Source organism: Boleophthalmus pectinirostris, unplaced genomic scaffold (assembly GCF_026225935.1).
Source record: "Boleophthalmus pectinirostris isolate CB_2022bp ecotype Guang Dong unplaced genomic scaffold, ASM2622593v1 HiC_scaffold_19, whole genome shotgun sequence".
Lineage (NCBI taxonomy): Eukaryota > Metazoa > Chordata > Actinopteri > Gobiiformes > Gobiidae > Boleophthalmus > Boleophthalmus pectinirostris.
The window spans coordinates 34,674,948-34,692,647 of record NW_026571140.1 but is presented as its reverse complement, the minus strand read 5'-3'; the positions used below and the strand labels follow the sequence as shown (position 1 = coordinate 34,692,647).

General features: G+C 37.0%; 1 protein-coding gene across 3 annotated transcripts in view; it reads left to right on the top strand.

Moving 5' to 3' along the window:
- The window catches only part of sh3gl3a (SH3-domain GRB2-like 3a), a 79,425-nt gene that overhangs the window by 56,565 nt on the left and 5,160 nt on the right, over positions 1–17,700 (top strand). The window contains exons 2-11 of one of the 3 annotated variants that reach the window (XM_020920851.2): positions 3,137–3,205; positions 4,978–5,050; positions 6,213–6,356; positions 7,145–7,278; positions 8,022–8,180; positions 10,356–10,459; positions 12,694–12,818; positions 14,236–14,265; positions 16,207–16,272; positions 16,592–16,636. In XM_020920851.2, the coding sequence (XP_020776510.1) occupies positions 3,137–3,205; positions 4,978–5,050; positions 6,213–6,356; positions 7,145–7,278; positions 8,022–8,180; positions 10,356–10,459; positions 12,694–12,818; positions 14,236–14,265; positions 16,207–16,272; positions 16,592–16,636 (949 nt within the window). Of the gene's footprint in view, positions 1–3,136; positions 3,206–4,977; positions 5,051–6,212; positions 6,357–7,144; positions 7,279–8,021; positions 8,181–10,355; positions 10,460–12,693; positions 12,819–14,235; positions 14,266–16,206; positions 16,273–16,588; positions 16,637–17,700 lie in introns of all 3 variants that reach the window. The other 2 variants (XM_055154588.1, XM_020920852.2) reach the window with 2 other exon arrangements.

The following is a 17,700-nucleotide window of genomic DNA, read 5'->3' as shown; positions in this document are numbered from 1 at the left end:
CACTGTTACTTTTATTGTACATAATAGTTTTTTTTTTTTGGTATTTTCATTTTTGCTCCTCCGAAACAGTGTGTTACATTAGAGTCTATTTTAAAATTATTTTTAAGCCATTATCTATTATCTTGTTTTATTGCATGTTACCATTTTCCTGCTGTTCTTGAATTGCACATTGCAACACTGGAATTTCCCCACTGTGGGACTAATAAAGGCATATCTTATCTTATATCTTATCTTATTAGGCAAACAAAACATAAAAACAAAACATTTACTTTAAACATTTGTATTACTTGCTACTTGTATTATTATTTGTATTACTCTACATTTGTATTACTATTCATACCAATGAGAAATAATTTTCATTACAGACATTCAGAAGAGAATACCGTATATCAATGTCAGTGTTAATTTGAATTTAATTGCATATTTATAACACTAACTCCTGAAAGTTGGCAAATAAATGGGTCAAAAATACGTGACTCAACTTCAAAAGCCTCAAAGCCAAGGCAAAAAAAACCTGTTTATTCTATTCTATTGTTATGACAGCATAGGATTATTTTGAAGTGAATCTGAGAGGATCAGGCCTCTTTCAGAAGTGTGTAAGTGTATACTAAAACATTTAGGACATTTTCTTTCCTGCTCTCATAAAAAGAGCATTTTTTTTTGTTTTCTGTAAATAGATCTGCCATCTTGTATCCTATTCTATATGTTAATAGTAGGGGTGTGCAAAAATATCAAATATATCGTATCGTTTAATGTGATGATACAGTTTCGATGTTGTGGGCTGCTGTATCGATATATCGCCAAGAGTATTTTTGGTATAGTTTACTCAATTATTTTGTTACAGCGCTACTGTTTTGTTGCTTGTTTAGAGGAAGGAAACTTATTTATGCAACACATTTGATGTTTTCACTGTTTTGATGATTAAAATGTTTGTATTTCATATTAACTTTGCACAAGAAGTGGTTTAAAAAAGACTTTTAGTAGCACAGCCATGATTTAGGCATTATTATTTTTTTATTAAACTGTATTGAATCGATTTGAAATATATTGTATCGAATCGGAAGTGCACTGTATCGAGATATGTATCGTATCGTGGCCTGTGTATTGAGGTATGTATCGTATTGGCAACTGCTTAATGATACCCAGCCCTAGTTAATAGAGTTTGGCAAAGCAAGTGTTAACTTTCAGCCTAAACCCCTTTGGTCTACAGAATAACATTATTTATATGCATCAACTGCATAATTAGTTTTTTGTTAAATCATTGTTACATGATGCATGATTATGTTAATTGACCGAAGAAAATAAACTACTCCTACTACTACTAAGTGTCATTTTTGCATTTTGCGCAGTGTTCTATATTTTCCAGTTGAGGAAAACTACCATGTTTCTCGGGACAAATGTGTGCAGGTTTGAAACTAAATCTTGAACAAAGCCCGTGTCACGTCACAGCAGCCGGAGGAATGCCTGTGGCCTGTCTGGACCTGTTACGGAAGAGTTGCACTGAGCTGGACAAATGCCCCAGATCTTTCCTTCTTGGACTTTTAGTTTCACTCTGAATTTTAATCCTGCTTAAATCTCTTCAGAAATGGTGCCACGATTACAATCCATGTTTTGACACACTTTTTGACTGTACGGAAGGTCAGGAAGTTCACGCAGATGTTGTAGATGTTGTCAGGCCAATATGAAATCTAATCTCTTTTTGTAATGCGTTTATTTGTGCCAGTGGAGTTTATGATAACAGTTTTATTTTGGATTAGTTTTCATTTTTGTTTTATGTTATTCGAATAATTAAAGGTGCATTATGTAACTTTAGCTTGGAATGTCCCACATAGGAATGCACTGATAAAACACTGGTATCTGATATTAACACCAATATTGAAAATGGATCGGATATTGGTTTCAAGATCATTTTGGTATATAGATTGTTGTAAAAAGATGATTTACTGGACAATTTTGACTTGTTTTGAACTTGTAATTTTTTCAAAGCTACAAGTTTGAAATATTCAGTATTACAGGGTGTTACTGTAGTTACTTTAAACAGTAAATAACAGTCAGTGTTTCCCGCAGAAAATTGGTTAGTCAAAGCGGTGACCAGGGGGGGTGGGGGTTGCGGAGATACTCACCGGCGAAAGTGAGGACGAGGTCAACTAGATCAGGAATCAAAATACAATAGACGGTTCGCAAAAACCCCAGAAGTGTAAGTTTGGACAGCAGCCAATCAGCGAAGAGTGATATATTCAGTGTTGTCAACGATTCCCGAGATCGAGGATTTAAAATTGGAACAAAGAGAATGTTTGGTGAATTTTATCAAGGGGAAAGACGTTGTCCTTGTCCTTCTTCCTACGGGATTTGGGAAAAGCTTAATATACCAGTTAGACCGTTAGGTGGTCGCCCTAACTATAAAGCGCTGCGGGAAACACTGACAGTTACAAACACGGTGAAAGCTATTGAAATGTAAGTTGTATGCGTTGTAAATTATATTTTCAGTCTCTGTCCTGGTGTCAGTTGGTATCAAGTATCGACAAATATTTAAAGCCAAAGTACTAACATCGGTAAAGAATTGTAAAAGCTGGTGCGGTGCGTCCATAGCATTGTGTAAATCCCTCATTCCTCCAGGTAGAATCCATGACAAAAGCAGAAATCCAATTTGTCAACTGAACAAAAGTTTATTTGGTTGAATATATATTCAAGCTGCTTCTTCATTTCTTCAGTTCACACATCTGCTTGTACAAGTTGACGTGTTAGTTTCAGAGTAGTTCATTGTAGTTAGCTCCTCCCTTTGGGCAGATATAAGGAAGTGTTCACCAGCGTTCCGACCAGAAGTGAAGAAGCAACTTGGATGAGCTGCGAAATGTATTAGACCAAATAAACTTTTGTCCAGTTGACAAATTTAATTTCTCCTTTTGCCATCCATAGAATTATGTAACTTTTTGGAGTGTCCCACAGTTTGGCCGTAATCTTAGACTCCACTGGCCACATTTATGAGGAAGCAACCTTGCCCAGGAAAAAAAAAGTCAGCCATAAAAAGCACATATTAATAAGTCAATGTTTAATACCAAAAAAGTAAAAGAACAGAATATTTTTGTCTGTGCAGTGACGGTTTTACTGAATGTGCTTCTTTCTGTGTTTTGTGCAGCTCCTGAGTGAGAAGATCAGTGGAGCCGAGGGGACCAAGCTCGATGAGGACTTCCAGGAGATGGAGAGAGTCAGTACAAAACACATCGTCTATAAATCCACACTAATGCAGACACAACCTAAGATTAAAGGTGCACTGTGTAACTTTTTCGATGGAGGGTCTGCTCCGTGGAGATCTTATTGTTTTGTCAGATCTGTGCAGTGTTGGGAAGGTTACTTTTAAAATGTATTCCCCTACAGATTACAGATTACATACCCCAAAATGTAGTTTGTAACATAATCAATTAAATTACTTAAAATGAGTAACGTAATCTGAATACTTTGGATTACTTGATTTGTTGTAGAGAAACAAAGACGAGGAAATCTTCACATAAGAAGTTTTGTCTGTTAAAAGAAAATAAAAAGCCCAGACTTTACTTAACCAAATCAAAATTATTATTGATAGAAGAGGAGGAGACACGGTCCGCACAGCATGGTTTAGTCCTGTTAAGTCCTGGTTTAGTCCTGGTTTAGACCTGGTTTTAGACCTGTTTTAGACCTGGTTTAGACCTGGTTTAGACCTGGTTTAGACCTGGTTTAGACCTGGTTTAGTCCTGTTAAGTCCTGGTTTAGACCTGGTTTAGACCTGTTTTAGACCTGGTTTAGACCTGTTTTAGACCTGGTTTAGACCTGGTTTAGACCTGGTTTAGACCTGGTTTAGACCTGGTTTTAGTCCTGGTCTTAGTCCTGCTTTAGTCCTGGTTTAGACCTGGTTTAGACCTGGTTTTAGTCCTGCTTTAGTCCTAGTTTTGTCCTAGTTTAGTCCTGGTTTATACCTGGTTTTAGACCTGGTTTAGACTTGGTTTAGACCTGTTTTAGACCTGTTTTAGACCTGTTTTAGACCTGGTTTAGACCTGGTTTAGACCTGTTTTAGACCTGTTTTAGACCTGTTTTAGACCTGGTTTAGACCTGGTTTAGACCTGTTTTAGACCTGTTTTAGACGTGGTTTAGACCTGGTTTAGACCTGGTTTAGACTTGGTTTAGACCTGTTTTAGACGTGGTTTAGACCTGGTTTAGACCTGGTTTAGACTTGGTTTAGACCTGTTTTAGACCTGGTTTTAGTCCTGATTTTAGTCCTGGTCTTAGTCCTGCTTTAGTCCTGGTTTAGACCTGGTTTTAGTCCTGCTTTAGTCCTAGTTTTGTCCTAGTTTAGTCCTGGTTTATACCTGGTTTTAGACCTGGTTTAGACTTGGTTTAGACCTGGTTTAGTCCTGGTTTCGGCCTGGTTTTAGACCTGGTTTAGACCTAGTTTAGTGTCCAGCAATGAGTGGAATTACCGAAAAAGATTACCTGGGGGGATGTAGCCCCAAATGTGAAAAAAGGAAAATACCGCAGTATAATCCATTTATTTCAAACAAGTAACTGTAATCCAATTACCACTCACTGAAACAGTAGCTGTAACTGAATACACTTACTCATAATTTGTACTCTGATTACGTAACTTTGGTACATGAAATCTGTTACTCCCCAACACTGGATCTGTGACAGTGCCTGTTTTTCTAGGTGTTTTTGAGCTATAAAACCACCTGAATTGAATAAATACAAGGCAGAGCTTTTTAATGTCACACTGTGGAACATTCCAAGCAGAGCAATGACTTATCCCCCAACCAGAAAGTTACACAGTGCACCTTTAACTACAGTCAGTGTTTCATCTAAAATTACATGTTGTTTCATTTTACTGGCAGCCTACTTCTGTCATTTTAATCTAATGTGCAAAAAAAAAACAGATAATCTGAAGCCATCTTGTATATTTTCTATCATTGTTGTGCCTTCTGTTATATCCTTGTCTCCATCTATCTTCAGAAAATTGAGGTCACCAACAAGTCAGTGCTTGACCTTTTGTCCAAAACCACAGAATACCTCCAGCCAAACCCAGGTAACCCAAAACCGACTTATTTACACATATATCTTCTTCTGCGGCCTATTGTTGTGAAATTAGGTCAGCTAGACGTGTTTTCAAGAAGAAGGGGGGAAAAATAGATGTTTTTACAGCATTTCTGGAAATGTCAGTGTCTTGCTTCTGATATATGTTTTGAGGAGACTGTAAAAGAAGCTGTAAAAGAGTAAAATACTTGTTTTCATATATGCAATAGTAAATCGTTGTGGAATTAAATTGAAAGATGTCTTACTCCTAATAGTTTTTCTAAAGGATTTTTTTTTTATCCAATCTCTATTCCAAAAACAGTATACAAAATAAAGTTCTTTTTTTCTGGCAGTTTATGTAACAGGTGTGTAGAGATAGACAAACACAATCAGAACTGTCTGATTTCAAAATGTTAGACACAGTGATTGAATATGATAAAGGTCATCAAACTAAGGCCCGCGGGCCAACTCCGGCCCTCCACACCTCTTTGACCAGCCCCCCCAGTCCCTCTGCCCCCCACCGCTTGAACTGGCCTTATGAGGCAATCCTCAAAAGTTGTCATGGCCTTTTTTTTTTTTTTTTTTTATACTTTTTGGCAAATAACAACACGTCTGCATCTTGTATTTTGTTGATTTTTTTCAATAAAAAAAATATATTTATATGAAGTATTCATATTTATATTTAAGTAATTATATGACGTATTTACATTTGCCGCCGAATTTTCATCATCTGACAAGCTCGAGGTCAAACAGTGAGTTCTGTAGTGCAGTTAAGGAAACGTACAAAAACTTGACAGAGATTGCAGAATTTTCAAAGAACAGTGGATGACCGATTATATTTTTGTCCAGTGTAAGGACCGTGCAGTTTGTCTGATATGTAAAGAAAGTGTGGCGGTTTTCAAAGAATATAATCTGCGTCGTCAGGGTCAAACAATTCTGTTATACGGCCGACCTGACCCCGACCCCCCTCACAATCAGGAGCGATAATGTGGCTCCCAGAGAAAAAAGTTTGGTGACCCCAGGAATAGGGGATTATAGCTTCTCTAAACCCAAACTAGACTCTTCAGTTCAGGTTTGATACTTGACTTGATGACCTCTTATCATATTTTTTATGTTTTATTGGAAGGGTGTAAAAAATGGTCAATGTTTTAGAAAACTCTTGTATGTTTTTACAGCGTCTCGAGCCAAACTGAACATGCTGAACACAGTGTCAAAGATCCGAGGACAGGTGAAGACCACGGGGTACCCACAGGCCGAGGGGCTGCTGGGAGACTGTATGCTCCGCTACGGACACGAGCTCGGGGAGGACTCCGTTTTCGGTAACTGTCCGCTCATAGTACTGCTTTAAGTTTATGTATATACTGAATTAAAAGATTATTTTATTGGCCGTTATTTAACCAGGAAAGAGAAGAGAACAAGAATCTGTTTTTCAGGGGTAGTTCCAGAGGGGAGGGATATTTAAAAAGATATTTGCTGTAACATGACCTCCAACAATTTCAGATACCATGAATGAAATCTAATCTTACACTAGTTCTGTGAAAGATCAAGGCCAGTCTAAAACTATTATGTACAAAGGACACTTATTTTATTGAGAGTCTTCTTCAGTACATTGCAAACTGGTTTTAGTCGTAGGATCTGGCAACACAAAGAGAAGAGCTCATGCTGCTTTCTGGTTGGATAGAGGTGGTGTCTCATTTCTCTTTCCTCGCTTTTTTTCCCCTTGATTCCTCTCCTCGATACTCAATCAATCTGTCAATCAAATGTGTCATATTAAGTCCTTGTCCCAAAGCGAATCACGGAAGGAAAGAATTAAAAGTTATTGGTCTCAGTGAGGAGTTTATATCCTCTCGCCTCGCTGTGTCTCCTTTGTTGGTGGGACTTTCTCACCCGTTTCCTGCAGAATCAAGGAGAAGGAAGCGAGGAAAGAGAAATGAGGCCACAGTAGAGTGAAGTTTTCTTCTGTCAGACCAAAGCTGTCACACTATCAGACTGCAGTAACATAGAAAGCATCTAGTGGTGATATGTGAGAATACAACGAGGCCAGATCGACCAAACTAATTTCCAAAATGGGACTTTAATACCTAATGTTTATGAATTTGTCCTTCAGGCTTGTCTCTGGTGGACATGGGGGAGGCCATGAGGCAGATGGCTGATGTGAAAGACTCTCTGGACATCAACGTCAAACAAAACTTCATCGATCCACTTCAGCATCTGCAAGACAAGGACCTCAAAGAAATCATGGTACGCCTCAAATGTCGTCATGTATTATTATCTAGGGATGGTCCAAGATCTATTCAAGAAATTATTTTCCATGAGTTCTCATTTGGGTTGGACAAAAAAGTGTTACGTGTTGGTGAGTTGCATCTCTTACAGTTCCAGAAAGCTGTAATAGAATGGAAACAAAACTTTGAAATCAAACAAATTAAAACTGTGAGGCCAAAATTGGAAACTAAACTGTGTAATTTATTAGCCAGGCTGGCGTCACCTAGTGCCTCCGCTCAGTTTCATTTCTCTCCAGCGACTAGGTCAGGAATCGGAATACACTAGACGGTTTGTAAGAACCCCCGGAAGTGCGAGTTTGGGCGAGTTTGGGCACCAGCCAATCTGTGTTGTCAACGATTCCCGAGATCAAGAATTTAAAGCCGGAACAAAGAGAATGTTTGGTGAATTTTATCAAGGGGAAAGACGTTATTGCCCTTCTTCCTGCGGGATTTGGGAAAAGATTAATATACCAGTTAGACCCGTTAGTGGTGGCAGTGTTTGATTAAATAAAAACAAAGTACCTGCCTACTGTCGAGCGAAGGAATCCTAATGCTGCGAGGTCAGATGGTTTCCACGAAATGAAACCGGCTGATGAATCAGGCTATTATGTTCAAATCTTGTCTTGTCTTGTTCTTGTGGACCCAATCTTGTATCTTGTCTTGTGGAAATTGTGTCTCGTCCCATCTTTATCATTATCTCATTACACTCTGTTGTGTTTTTAGCATCACCTGAAGAAGCTGGAGGGGCGGCGGTTAGACTTCGACTATAAGAAAAAGCGTCAGGGGAAGATCCCGGACGAGGAGATCCGATTGGCCGTGGAGAAGTTTGACGAGAGCCGAGAGCTGGCCGAGAGGAGCATGTTCAACTTCCTCGAGAGCGACGTAAGGATGGGGAGAAATGAATCAATGAATCACTAAGAATTATAAAAATATCAGATGTTATTGTTGTGATATTCGTGAGAAGAAACTGTTTGATTTTAAGATTATTCAAGATATTAATGCAATGACCAAACCGCAGCTAAATCTTTAATTTTCTTCCGTTTACATCATCCTGTAGCTCACCCTTCCTCAAGTATGTGACCAGCTTTCTGAAATCCAACTTTCTGAATGATGAATCCAAGTTAATTTGACATTTTTTGGAGTATATTGATGAGAAATTAGTTGTTTTTGCTCCTAAAATCGCTGTGAATGTTGCGGAAAGCATTAATTGCCTTTTTAGGTCATATAAATGTAAAGTTGCACTATGTAACTTTTTGGTTTGGGGTCCTGTCACCTGCTTGTTTCTATGGATATGTCATTGCTCTGCCTGGAATGTTCCACAGCATGACATTAAACTGTTCTCCCTTGTATTTATTCAATTACAGCTGGTTTCAAAGCTCAAAAATACCTAGAAAAACAGGTATTCTGACTGTGAGCAGGGTCGCCTCTTCACAGATCTGACCTGTAACTTTGTTTGGTTTAGTCTCCATGAAGAAAGAAAGGTTTAAAATCATACTGTGAAACATTCCAGACAAAGCAGTAACATCTCCAAGAAGAAAAGCATTTGCCGGACCCTCCACCAGAAAACTTACAAAATGCACCTTTAAATTAAAATGTGCAAAAAATAAAGCCCTTAACACAGGAACAGCATAATTTATTTCCTACATTGTTGCCTTGGCTCACACTTTTTTAACTTGGCGTTACTGGTGTCAAGAAATCAACGGGCAAATAAAAGTGACAATATAATGACAAAAATTTCAGAGTATTATATTACAACTTTCTACAACTTCATATTTAAAGTCTTGGCTTAGATGCATTCTCACTAGAGATGTAACAATATCCAAATCTCACGGTACGATATTTTCACGATATGCATCTCACGGTACGATATTTATTACAAAATTGTGAATGTGCTACTTTTTCCTCTTAAAATTCCTCTTAAAATTCCTTGGGTTGGACTTAAAGAAACAAAGAACTAACTAAAAGTGCTTAGAACTGCTATTTCTTCATGTAGTTTGCGCCAAAACGGAGCAAAGGATCGTGGTCAATGTAGTTCTCTCTGTTTTTGCTGCACCATAACAATGAATTTAAGCAAAGAAACTTGTGATTCGATATATTGTGATGGCCCATGATATTATTGTGAGAACTTTGACGATGTGATATCACGATATTTTGGTTATTGTTACATCCCTAATTTTCACTATTGATAGATTTAAGATTTAAAGGTTTTGGAGATGTTATTGCTTTGTCTGGAATGTTTCACAGTGTGGCATTAAACCTTTCTATCATCATGGAGACCAAACCAGACCAAGTTACGGGGCAGATCTGTGGAGAAGCAGCACTGATTAAGACAGCAAAAAGTGGAGTGTTAAAATTGACTCTCACAGAATCAACTTTAACATTTTCTCAGAGTTTATATGAGTCCAAGCTGTTCTAGAGTTAATTTAACATTTTTGGAAATGTTAATGAAGTAAAACTGGACCAAAGTTCCTGTTTAACCCCGAAATCCAGAGTTATTTTAACATTTTGAGAGTGAACAGATAACACTTTGTAGGGTTATGTGTTTTATTTTATTTTTACTTTATTTTAGTTAATTTAAGATTAAATTATGTACAAAACTGGTTCAAACTAGTCTTCTCTCGTTAGAGTTTGAAGTGGTGAATGGGAGGAGCCAAATTAACAGTAATAGAAGTTGAATTAACACTAGAGGAAGTTGAATTAACCTCAACCACATCAACTCTGGCAAATAACCCCAACTCGTATCCCCATTTAAATTTCAGATAGTTAAAATAACACTTTTGGTGTTAAAAACAACTCTGAAATATTTTACCTTAAAATTTTAACCCTCCAGTTTTTGTTGTGTACAGTCAGAATGCCTGTTTTTCTAGATATTTTTGAGTTTTAAAACCACCTCTACTTGAATAAATGTAAGGTAAAGCTGTTTAATGTCATACTGTGGAACATTCTAGGCAAGGCAATGACATATCCACAGAAACAAGCAGGTGACAGACCCTCCACTAGAAAAATTACACAATGCACCTTTAAAAACATGTGCTGTAATCTCGTCCCTGCCTGCAGGTGGAGCAGGTGAGTCAGTTGGCGGCTCTGATCGAGGCGGCGCTGGAGTATCACAAACAGTCGAGTCAAATCCTGGAGGAGCTCAGCACAAAACTACAGAAGAGGTGAGAAAGTTCAGAAGGTTTACAAGATTAATGGCAGTTTAAGTGGTTAACAAAGGCCGCAATTTTTTCAAATACCATAATTTCCTCCACAAACACCATCATTTCCTGTATTATTATGTATTTTAAAAGTGCTAACCCTGTAGTTAATATGTGTACAAACATGTTCTAAAATGTGATTCTTGTTCAGTCTTTTTGTGAAGTTTAAAATGTGAACTTGGAGCTTTTGACATCCTATTATTAAAGCATAAATCGCAAATCCGATCACAGTCGCAAAGCTCTTCCGAAAAGTTTTAATTTGATATCTGCGGCTCAACATTTCAGACATGTTCAAACCATGTCACCTGCCGTTTACTCAGACCTGTTACCGCTGTTACGCAATCGCACAACTTTTTTTTTTAAAACGACATCGACTGGAAACGCACGTGCACTTGTGTAACCAGTTTCCCAAAATGTATATTATTTTTAAAGAATCTGGTGTGAATAATATTTAACGTGGGAGCAAACGCCTAAACTCCACCCACACCACAGCCTTCCCTTTAAATATCACATAACATGCATTATTCAGGCCTTTAGAAGTGCCCTGGATGCCCTGGAGACTGTCTCAGCACTAGTTCGTAGACTAAGCTGTTTCATTTCCCGGTTCTCCTGCTGTGACCCTAATAACCTTAAAAATGCACAGAACATACTGCAGACATGAGGGAGCACACGAGGGATTGACGCAGACTGAACGCTTCCATTAGATCTGAAGTTTTTACAGTTTTGTGAAACATTATTTAACTGCACTGTGATATTATAATAGACACTTAATGACCTATTATTCGTTATCAGCCTGTGGCTCACGCGGCTTCAGCCTGAACAGTATTGAGTGTCACATATCACAGGTTATGTAACAGGGATGCGCCTATGTACAGGGTTGGGAAGGTTGCTTTTAAAATGTATTCCCCTACAGATTACAGATTACATACCCCAAAATGAATAGTTTGGATTATTTGATGTTGTCATGTTTTTTAAAACTGCATGAATGTACCAACCACATCCTGAAAATTCTTGTTTGTTCTCTTCAAATTGTCTCTTGAGTCCAAGTCTCCATGAACAGACTTTTGTTTTACTGTAGAGAAGCAAAGACGAGGATCTTAGTTTTTATCTTAAGTTTTATCTGCTAAAAGACACAAAAAGCCCGGTCTTTCCTTAACCAGATTAAAAATATTATTGATAGAGAAACGATTTTTATACAAGATCACTGCTGCTTAAATTATGTCCACCTACTGTTAGGTGTCATTTTGTTTAGAACTGGTTTAATCCTGATTTAGTCCTGGTTTAGTACTGGTTTTAGACCTGGTTTAGTCCTTGGTTTAGTCCTGGTTTAGTCCTAGTTTATTCCTGGTTTAGACCTGGTTTAGTCCTGGTTTAGTTCTGGGTTTAGACCTGGTTTTAGTCCTTGTTTAGTCCTGGTTTTAGACCTGGTTTAGTCCTGAGTTTAGACCTGGTTTTAGTCCTAGGTTTTAGTCCTAGGTTTAGACCTGGTTTAGGAAAATGTGAAAACAGGAAAATACCACAATGTAATCCATGTATTTCAACAAAGTAACTGTAATCCAATTACCACTCACTGAAACAGTAACTGTAACTGAATACAGTTACTCATAATTTGTACTCTGATTACGTAACTCTGGTACATGTAATCTGTTACTCCCCAACACTGTGTATAATGTAATTCACTTAATATAACTAATAATGAAAATTAAATAATACTGACACTATGGAGCGGTGGCAGAGGAATCCACCACAATAATGTTTTTACTGATTAATGTAGTTTATGATGCTTAATGAATGTAATACTGTACACAGTATATAAATACTTAATGTACTGGATGTATAGTGCACCATTCAAGACACCTAAAGTACTTTACATTGCAGTAGACTGAGAGAGGCGAGGCTGCCAATCTGAACCATCAGCCCCTCTGACCACCACTATCACTCACACACCACACTTATACAAGGCAATGCGGGTCAAGTGTTTTGCCCAAGGACACAACAACAGTTTCCACTAGAGCCACCACTGTCACCCCCCTGTGTTCCCCCGCGGTCTCCTGTTTAGCTTCAGAGATGCTTTGCGCTCCGTGATCTGACAGCATCAGGCATTGATTTGTTATGTAATGATCTGGAGAATGCTTGTCATCTAAACACATTAATGACTCGCTGAAAAAGTCTGTTTTGTCCTTTATTTCTCCTCGCAGGATATCCACGGCCAACACTCGCCCCAGAAAAGAGTTTAAGTCGAAGTCTGTGAAGAGCAGCATAGACACTATGGGCAGTAATCATCAGAACGGACTCTCCTACAGCTCCTCCATCAAATCCACAGGTACGTGATACCCCGTAATACCCCGTAATACCCCGTAATGCTCCTGTTACTATGGCGATGTTAAGTGTGATGTCACCGGTCCAAACGCTCTGAGCTCCAAAGACACAAACCAAGACCAGGATCAAATCAATTCATATTTTAAAATAAACATACTTTATTTAACTAAGCATCTTGTATTGTGAATGTGTCTATAAAGGTTTATTTCTTCATAAATTGGTAATGCAGAGTGTAGAGTCACTGTTCACAATTTCTGATTCTTAATGCTCCAATACACGATTAAATAATTTCCCTTGTGGATCAATAAAGTTTGTCTAAGTCTGTAAGTTACCACTGAGAATACTAAAAAAAAAATACCAGAATACACATGTTGTATCAAAACAAAACAAAAAAAAAACACTTAAAACACATCATATTGATTGATTTGATTAGATTATTTATTTCGGTCACAGGTATATTTTGATATTTAACATACACGGACCGAAAAGGTGCAGGCTGAAGCTTAAGCTCATTATGCCTTTAACCTTTATTCCTTTGTCAGAGCTTCATCTCGACACCAGTTCATCTTCATAAATACAGCGAGAGGAAACAAACTAATCAGTAACAGAACAACAAAGTTCTACAGCACAAACTAAGTATCATAATTCATGTATCTGTCCAGAGTTAAACATTTAAATTTCTTTATAAAGTGAAAGAGGCTGGCGCACAATTTTAGATTTTCTGTACACTTGCTCCATAGCTCCACACCTTTAACAGATACGCAAAATTTCATAATGTTTGTTCTGATTTTCTTTTTTATAAACATGGCCGTGCCTCTGAGCTCATATTGGCTCTTTCGGGTTTTGAACATGTTCTGTAAGATTTTGACAGGAGATTATTGTTTATTTTGAACAAGATTTTCATTCATTTTCAGAGTATAAAGGTCGACTAAACCGTAAAATTTGAAGGTTTATAAATAACGCACTGGCTGATTCGTTATAAGTCGATCATGTGATTGCTCTTATTGCCTTTTTTTGCAAGGTAAAGATTGGATTTGTATTAGTCTTATATGTACTGCCCCAAATCTCAATACCGTAGGTTATGTAGGGCATTACCAGCGAGTTGTAAATGATAAAAGACTGTTTTAATCTAAGATATATCTATATTTATTTATAATTGCGATCACTTTAGATAATTTATTTCAAATTTTATTTATGTGTGATTTCCAGATTGAATTATGGTCTATAGTTACTCCTAAAAATTTATTTTCAAAGACTCTTCCTGATTGAGACTGTGTACTTTGGACTCAGAGGTAAAGTCGAGCGATGGCGCGAACTCTTAACAGCCCCACATCTCGTGCACTTTAATGTTGTGGCTTTGCTTCTGTGTGGTCTTCCTGCTTTGTTTCAGTTGCATTGTTTTGTGGTTTTGCTCTTTGCAGATATCCAGATCCACACAGTCAATGGGAAAAGTATGTACCGCTTTTTTTTTCTTTTTTTTTCCATTGAAGTTTATTGGAAACAAAGGAACAATATATATCGTACATTGACACAGCATTTCAATTACAGTCCCCTTTCTCCTTTTCTAAAAGTAAACAAAGTCACTGTACTTACATTATAGAAATTATCAAGCTTGAACAAAAGGAAAAAAGCTTGGTAATATTAAAACTAACAATAACAAAACAAGAAGAAGAAAAAAATCTAAATGGGGCAACAAACATTCTCCAAGTTTTCCAGTAATTGTCAAATTTGTCAAAGTCAAGTCTCATATTAAATGTCAGTTTTTCTATTACATAAATGGTGTGAACAACATTTATCCAGTCCTCAATGCACGGAACTTTATCACTAAACCGTCTTTTTGTAATACACTTTTTCCCAGCAGCCAGTAATATCTTATAAAATGTACGGCTTTTTGAGTTTTACTGCATTCTCTCTTTGTTAGATAAATGTACAATATCACTGCCACTACTGATTATAATCTTGACTGTCCTACATTCTGCAAAACTGACTCTTGTGAGCTTTAAGCCATGTTATAATGTTGTTACCTCCTCAAAAACATGCCTTGAGTTACGTTATAAGACCGTCTCTCCACCTGCTGATTTCATTAAGCCGTAGTTTTCAATTTAACAACTGCCTTTTACCTTTTTTTTTTTTCAGTAGAGATTGGCAATTCCAGGTCTGAAATTATCCAAATTATTCTAGTGAGGGTGCATGGAGTTTAAAAACACACAATTTTGAACAATATCTTCTGTGTTTTTTGTGTTTTTTGAGAGAAGAACTCAGCCTAAATATGCAATTTTGTGTGTTAAACATGTGAGAATGAAACAAAACACAACTCCAGGTCTATTTTTGATGAGGAAATATCATTATAACAGCGGTCAGACCCTATTTAATTTAACCTTTATATATGGTGCGGTATGTGTTGTGATAAACTGTAGTCAAAATCAATGTTACATAAGTCCACAGAGCCCAAATACTTTGCATATCTGGATGAAATGCCTGACACTTAAAGGTGTAGAGTTAAATGTTACGCGCCCGTATTCGTCTTTATTATCTTGTGAGAGTGAATGGAGAGTAAAAAATAGACTGTGGACATCAGGGTTTTAATGAAAATCTACAAACAGGTTGCACTGTGGGAAATGTGCCCATATTTCTCACGCCGCTTTAGCCTTATTCAACAGACAAAATAACACGGTGGTTTTTAGAAGAGCAACAGTGCCCCCTAGTGAAAGAAACGGGTAACTCCTCATATTCGACAAATCCCTCATGGCAAAAAAACTAAACAAAACAAAAAAACTACTGAATATAACAACATTCTGAAGTTTTTGTACATATTTGTCCACAAAATGAGTGTATTTTTATTTAATTAATTTTATTTGGTGGTGAAATTAAAGTACAAAGTCATATCAGCCAGTGGTAGTTGTGTCTAGACTAAAAAATAAATGCCAAAGGACCTTATATTACAAATGTTGAAGCGCTAAATCAAAATTTCTCTTAATAATTCACTTTATTCGTAAATATTCTCTATCTAGAAACCTTCAGTCACTATATTCCAGCCTTTATTTGCTTAAAATCTGAGTATTAATTGGTCGCAGAATCATGAAAAATTAGGAGCGTTGCCATGGATTACAAATCAATAATGCGTGATTATGAATGAAAACTAAATATTAGATTTTTTGAATGGGAAAAATCCTCTAAATGTTGTGTAAAACAGAAAGCTGAAACCCAGGAATACAGAAATAATCATGTGACTACTCCACAAATCTGAAAAAAAAAAGTGTGGATGTAAGATGTGGACAATTGTACTTTTTTTTTTTTTACTTTTTACATTTCTGTGTATTTCATATCCACTGTACCAGACATCTTGTGCTCATCTCCATTTTGTTTGCCCATTTTCTTGTTTTCATTTAAAGACGACCACATCACGTCTGCCCCCGAGTCGTGGCCCGACAGCCCCGTCACCAACGGCAACCACCATCGTGAGTCTCACCCACCGTCCATCAACACATCATCCATCATCTGTGTAGTTTTTTTATTTTTTATCCAGGGTAGATTAGGACTTAATATGAAAGTACGAGTACTGTTTCTCAAAATATTATGTTTTTATTATTATATTATCAGATTCAGAATTCAGAAGTAATGACTCAACTCATTTCTCACGTAAAAATTAATCAAATTGTCATTAAGAGATCTGATTATGATTATGTAATCTCACGCACAAAACATGAAGTAATGCACAAATTCTACTATTTCTAATAAGTAATTAAAGAGATAATTTAGCCTTTTTTTTCCCAGCAGGGATTTTTACTTCTTTCAGCAACTTCCAAACAGATAACTTTGAAGGTATGTACCTGCTGTAGCTGTGTCGAATAATTCATCAGCATTTGCACACCAATCAGAGCTTTTGTTTTCATTGTGCTTCCTGTTTTTGTCATACAATCAAACATCACACATCTAAACATTATCTTAAAATGTTCCTTTTATTCTAGATCAGACCAAAATCTGGTTGAATTTGGGATTAATTATATAGACAAATAATTAATGCTAAATAAACCTGCATTTGAAGCGCTACAAAAAAATATACAAATTTACTTTACAAGGCATTAAGACTCTTGCCTGATTCATCCGATGGTTTCCACAAAGTGAAACCTCGCAGCATTAGGATTCGTTCGCTCGACAGTAGGCGGGTACTTTTTTTATTTAACCAATCGCTGCTATTTGGTCGTGACGTATGTAATGCGCCAAATCCCGTAGGAAGAAGCGCAAAAACGTGTTTCTTGATCAAATTCACCTAAACATTCTCTTTGGTCTGGCTTTAAATCCTCGATCTTGGGAATCGTTGCCAACACAGAATGTATGGCTTCTTCTGCATCCATCTCGACCGCTGTTTACTGTTGTGCTGCACCACAAAAGACAGACAGACGCTTGAGTTTGACGTTATGGCTTCACAGCTCTTCTCTGATTGGCCGGTGTGTGGTCTACAACTTCCGGGGTTCTTGTAAACCGTCTAGTGTATTCTGATTCCTGACCTAGTTGCTGGAGAGAAATTAAACTGAGTGGAGGCACTAGTTGACGCCAGCCTGGCTAATAAATCTCAGGGCTCTGACAAAAAAAAAAAAAAAAGAAGAAAAATCAGACTTTTGATGCAATTTAATTCTGTGTTACTAAAAACAATTCAAAATGTCTTTCTATATTAATTCCCTCAACTTAAACAGAACAGACTTTTAATTAGCACCATTTAACACAAAAATAGTCCAATTAATACCTTTAAAATCATCTAAAGTTTGCTCCAAATCACGTACTTTTATAGACTGAGGATTGGCGGTATAACTCTTGATTAAAAAGATCCAAGATGATCATTGACTATGAGAAACGACCAAATTAAATTTGATTAATTGCACAGATCC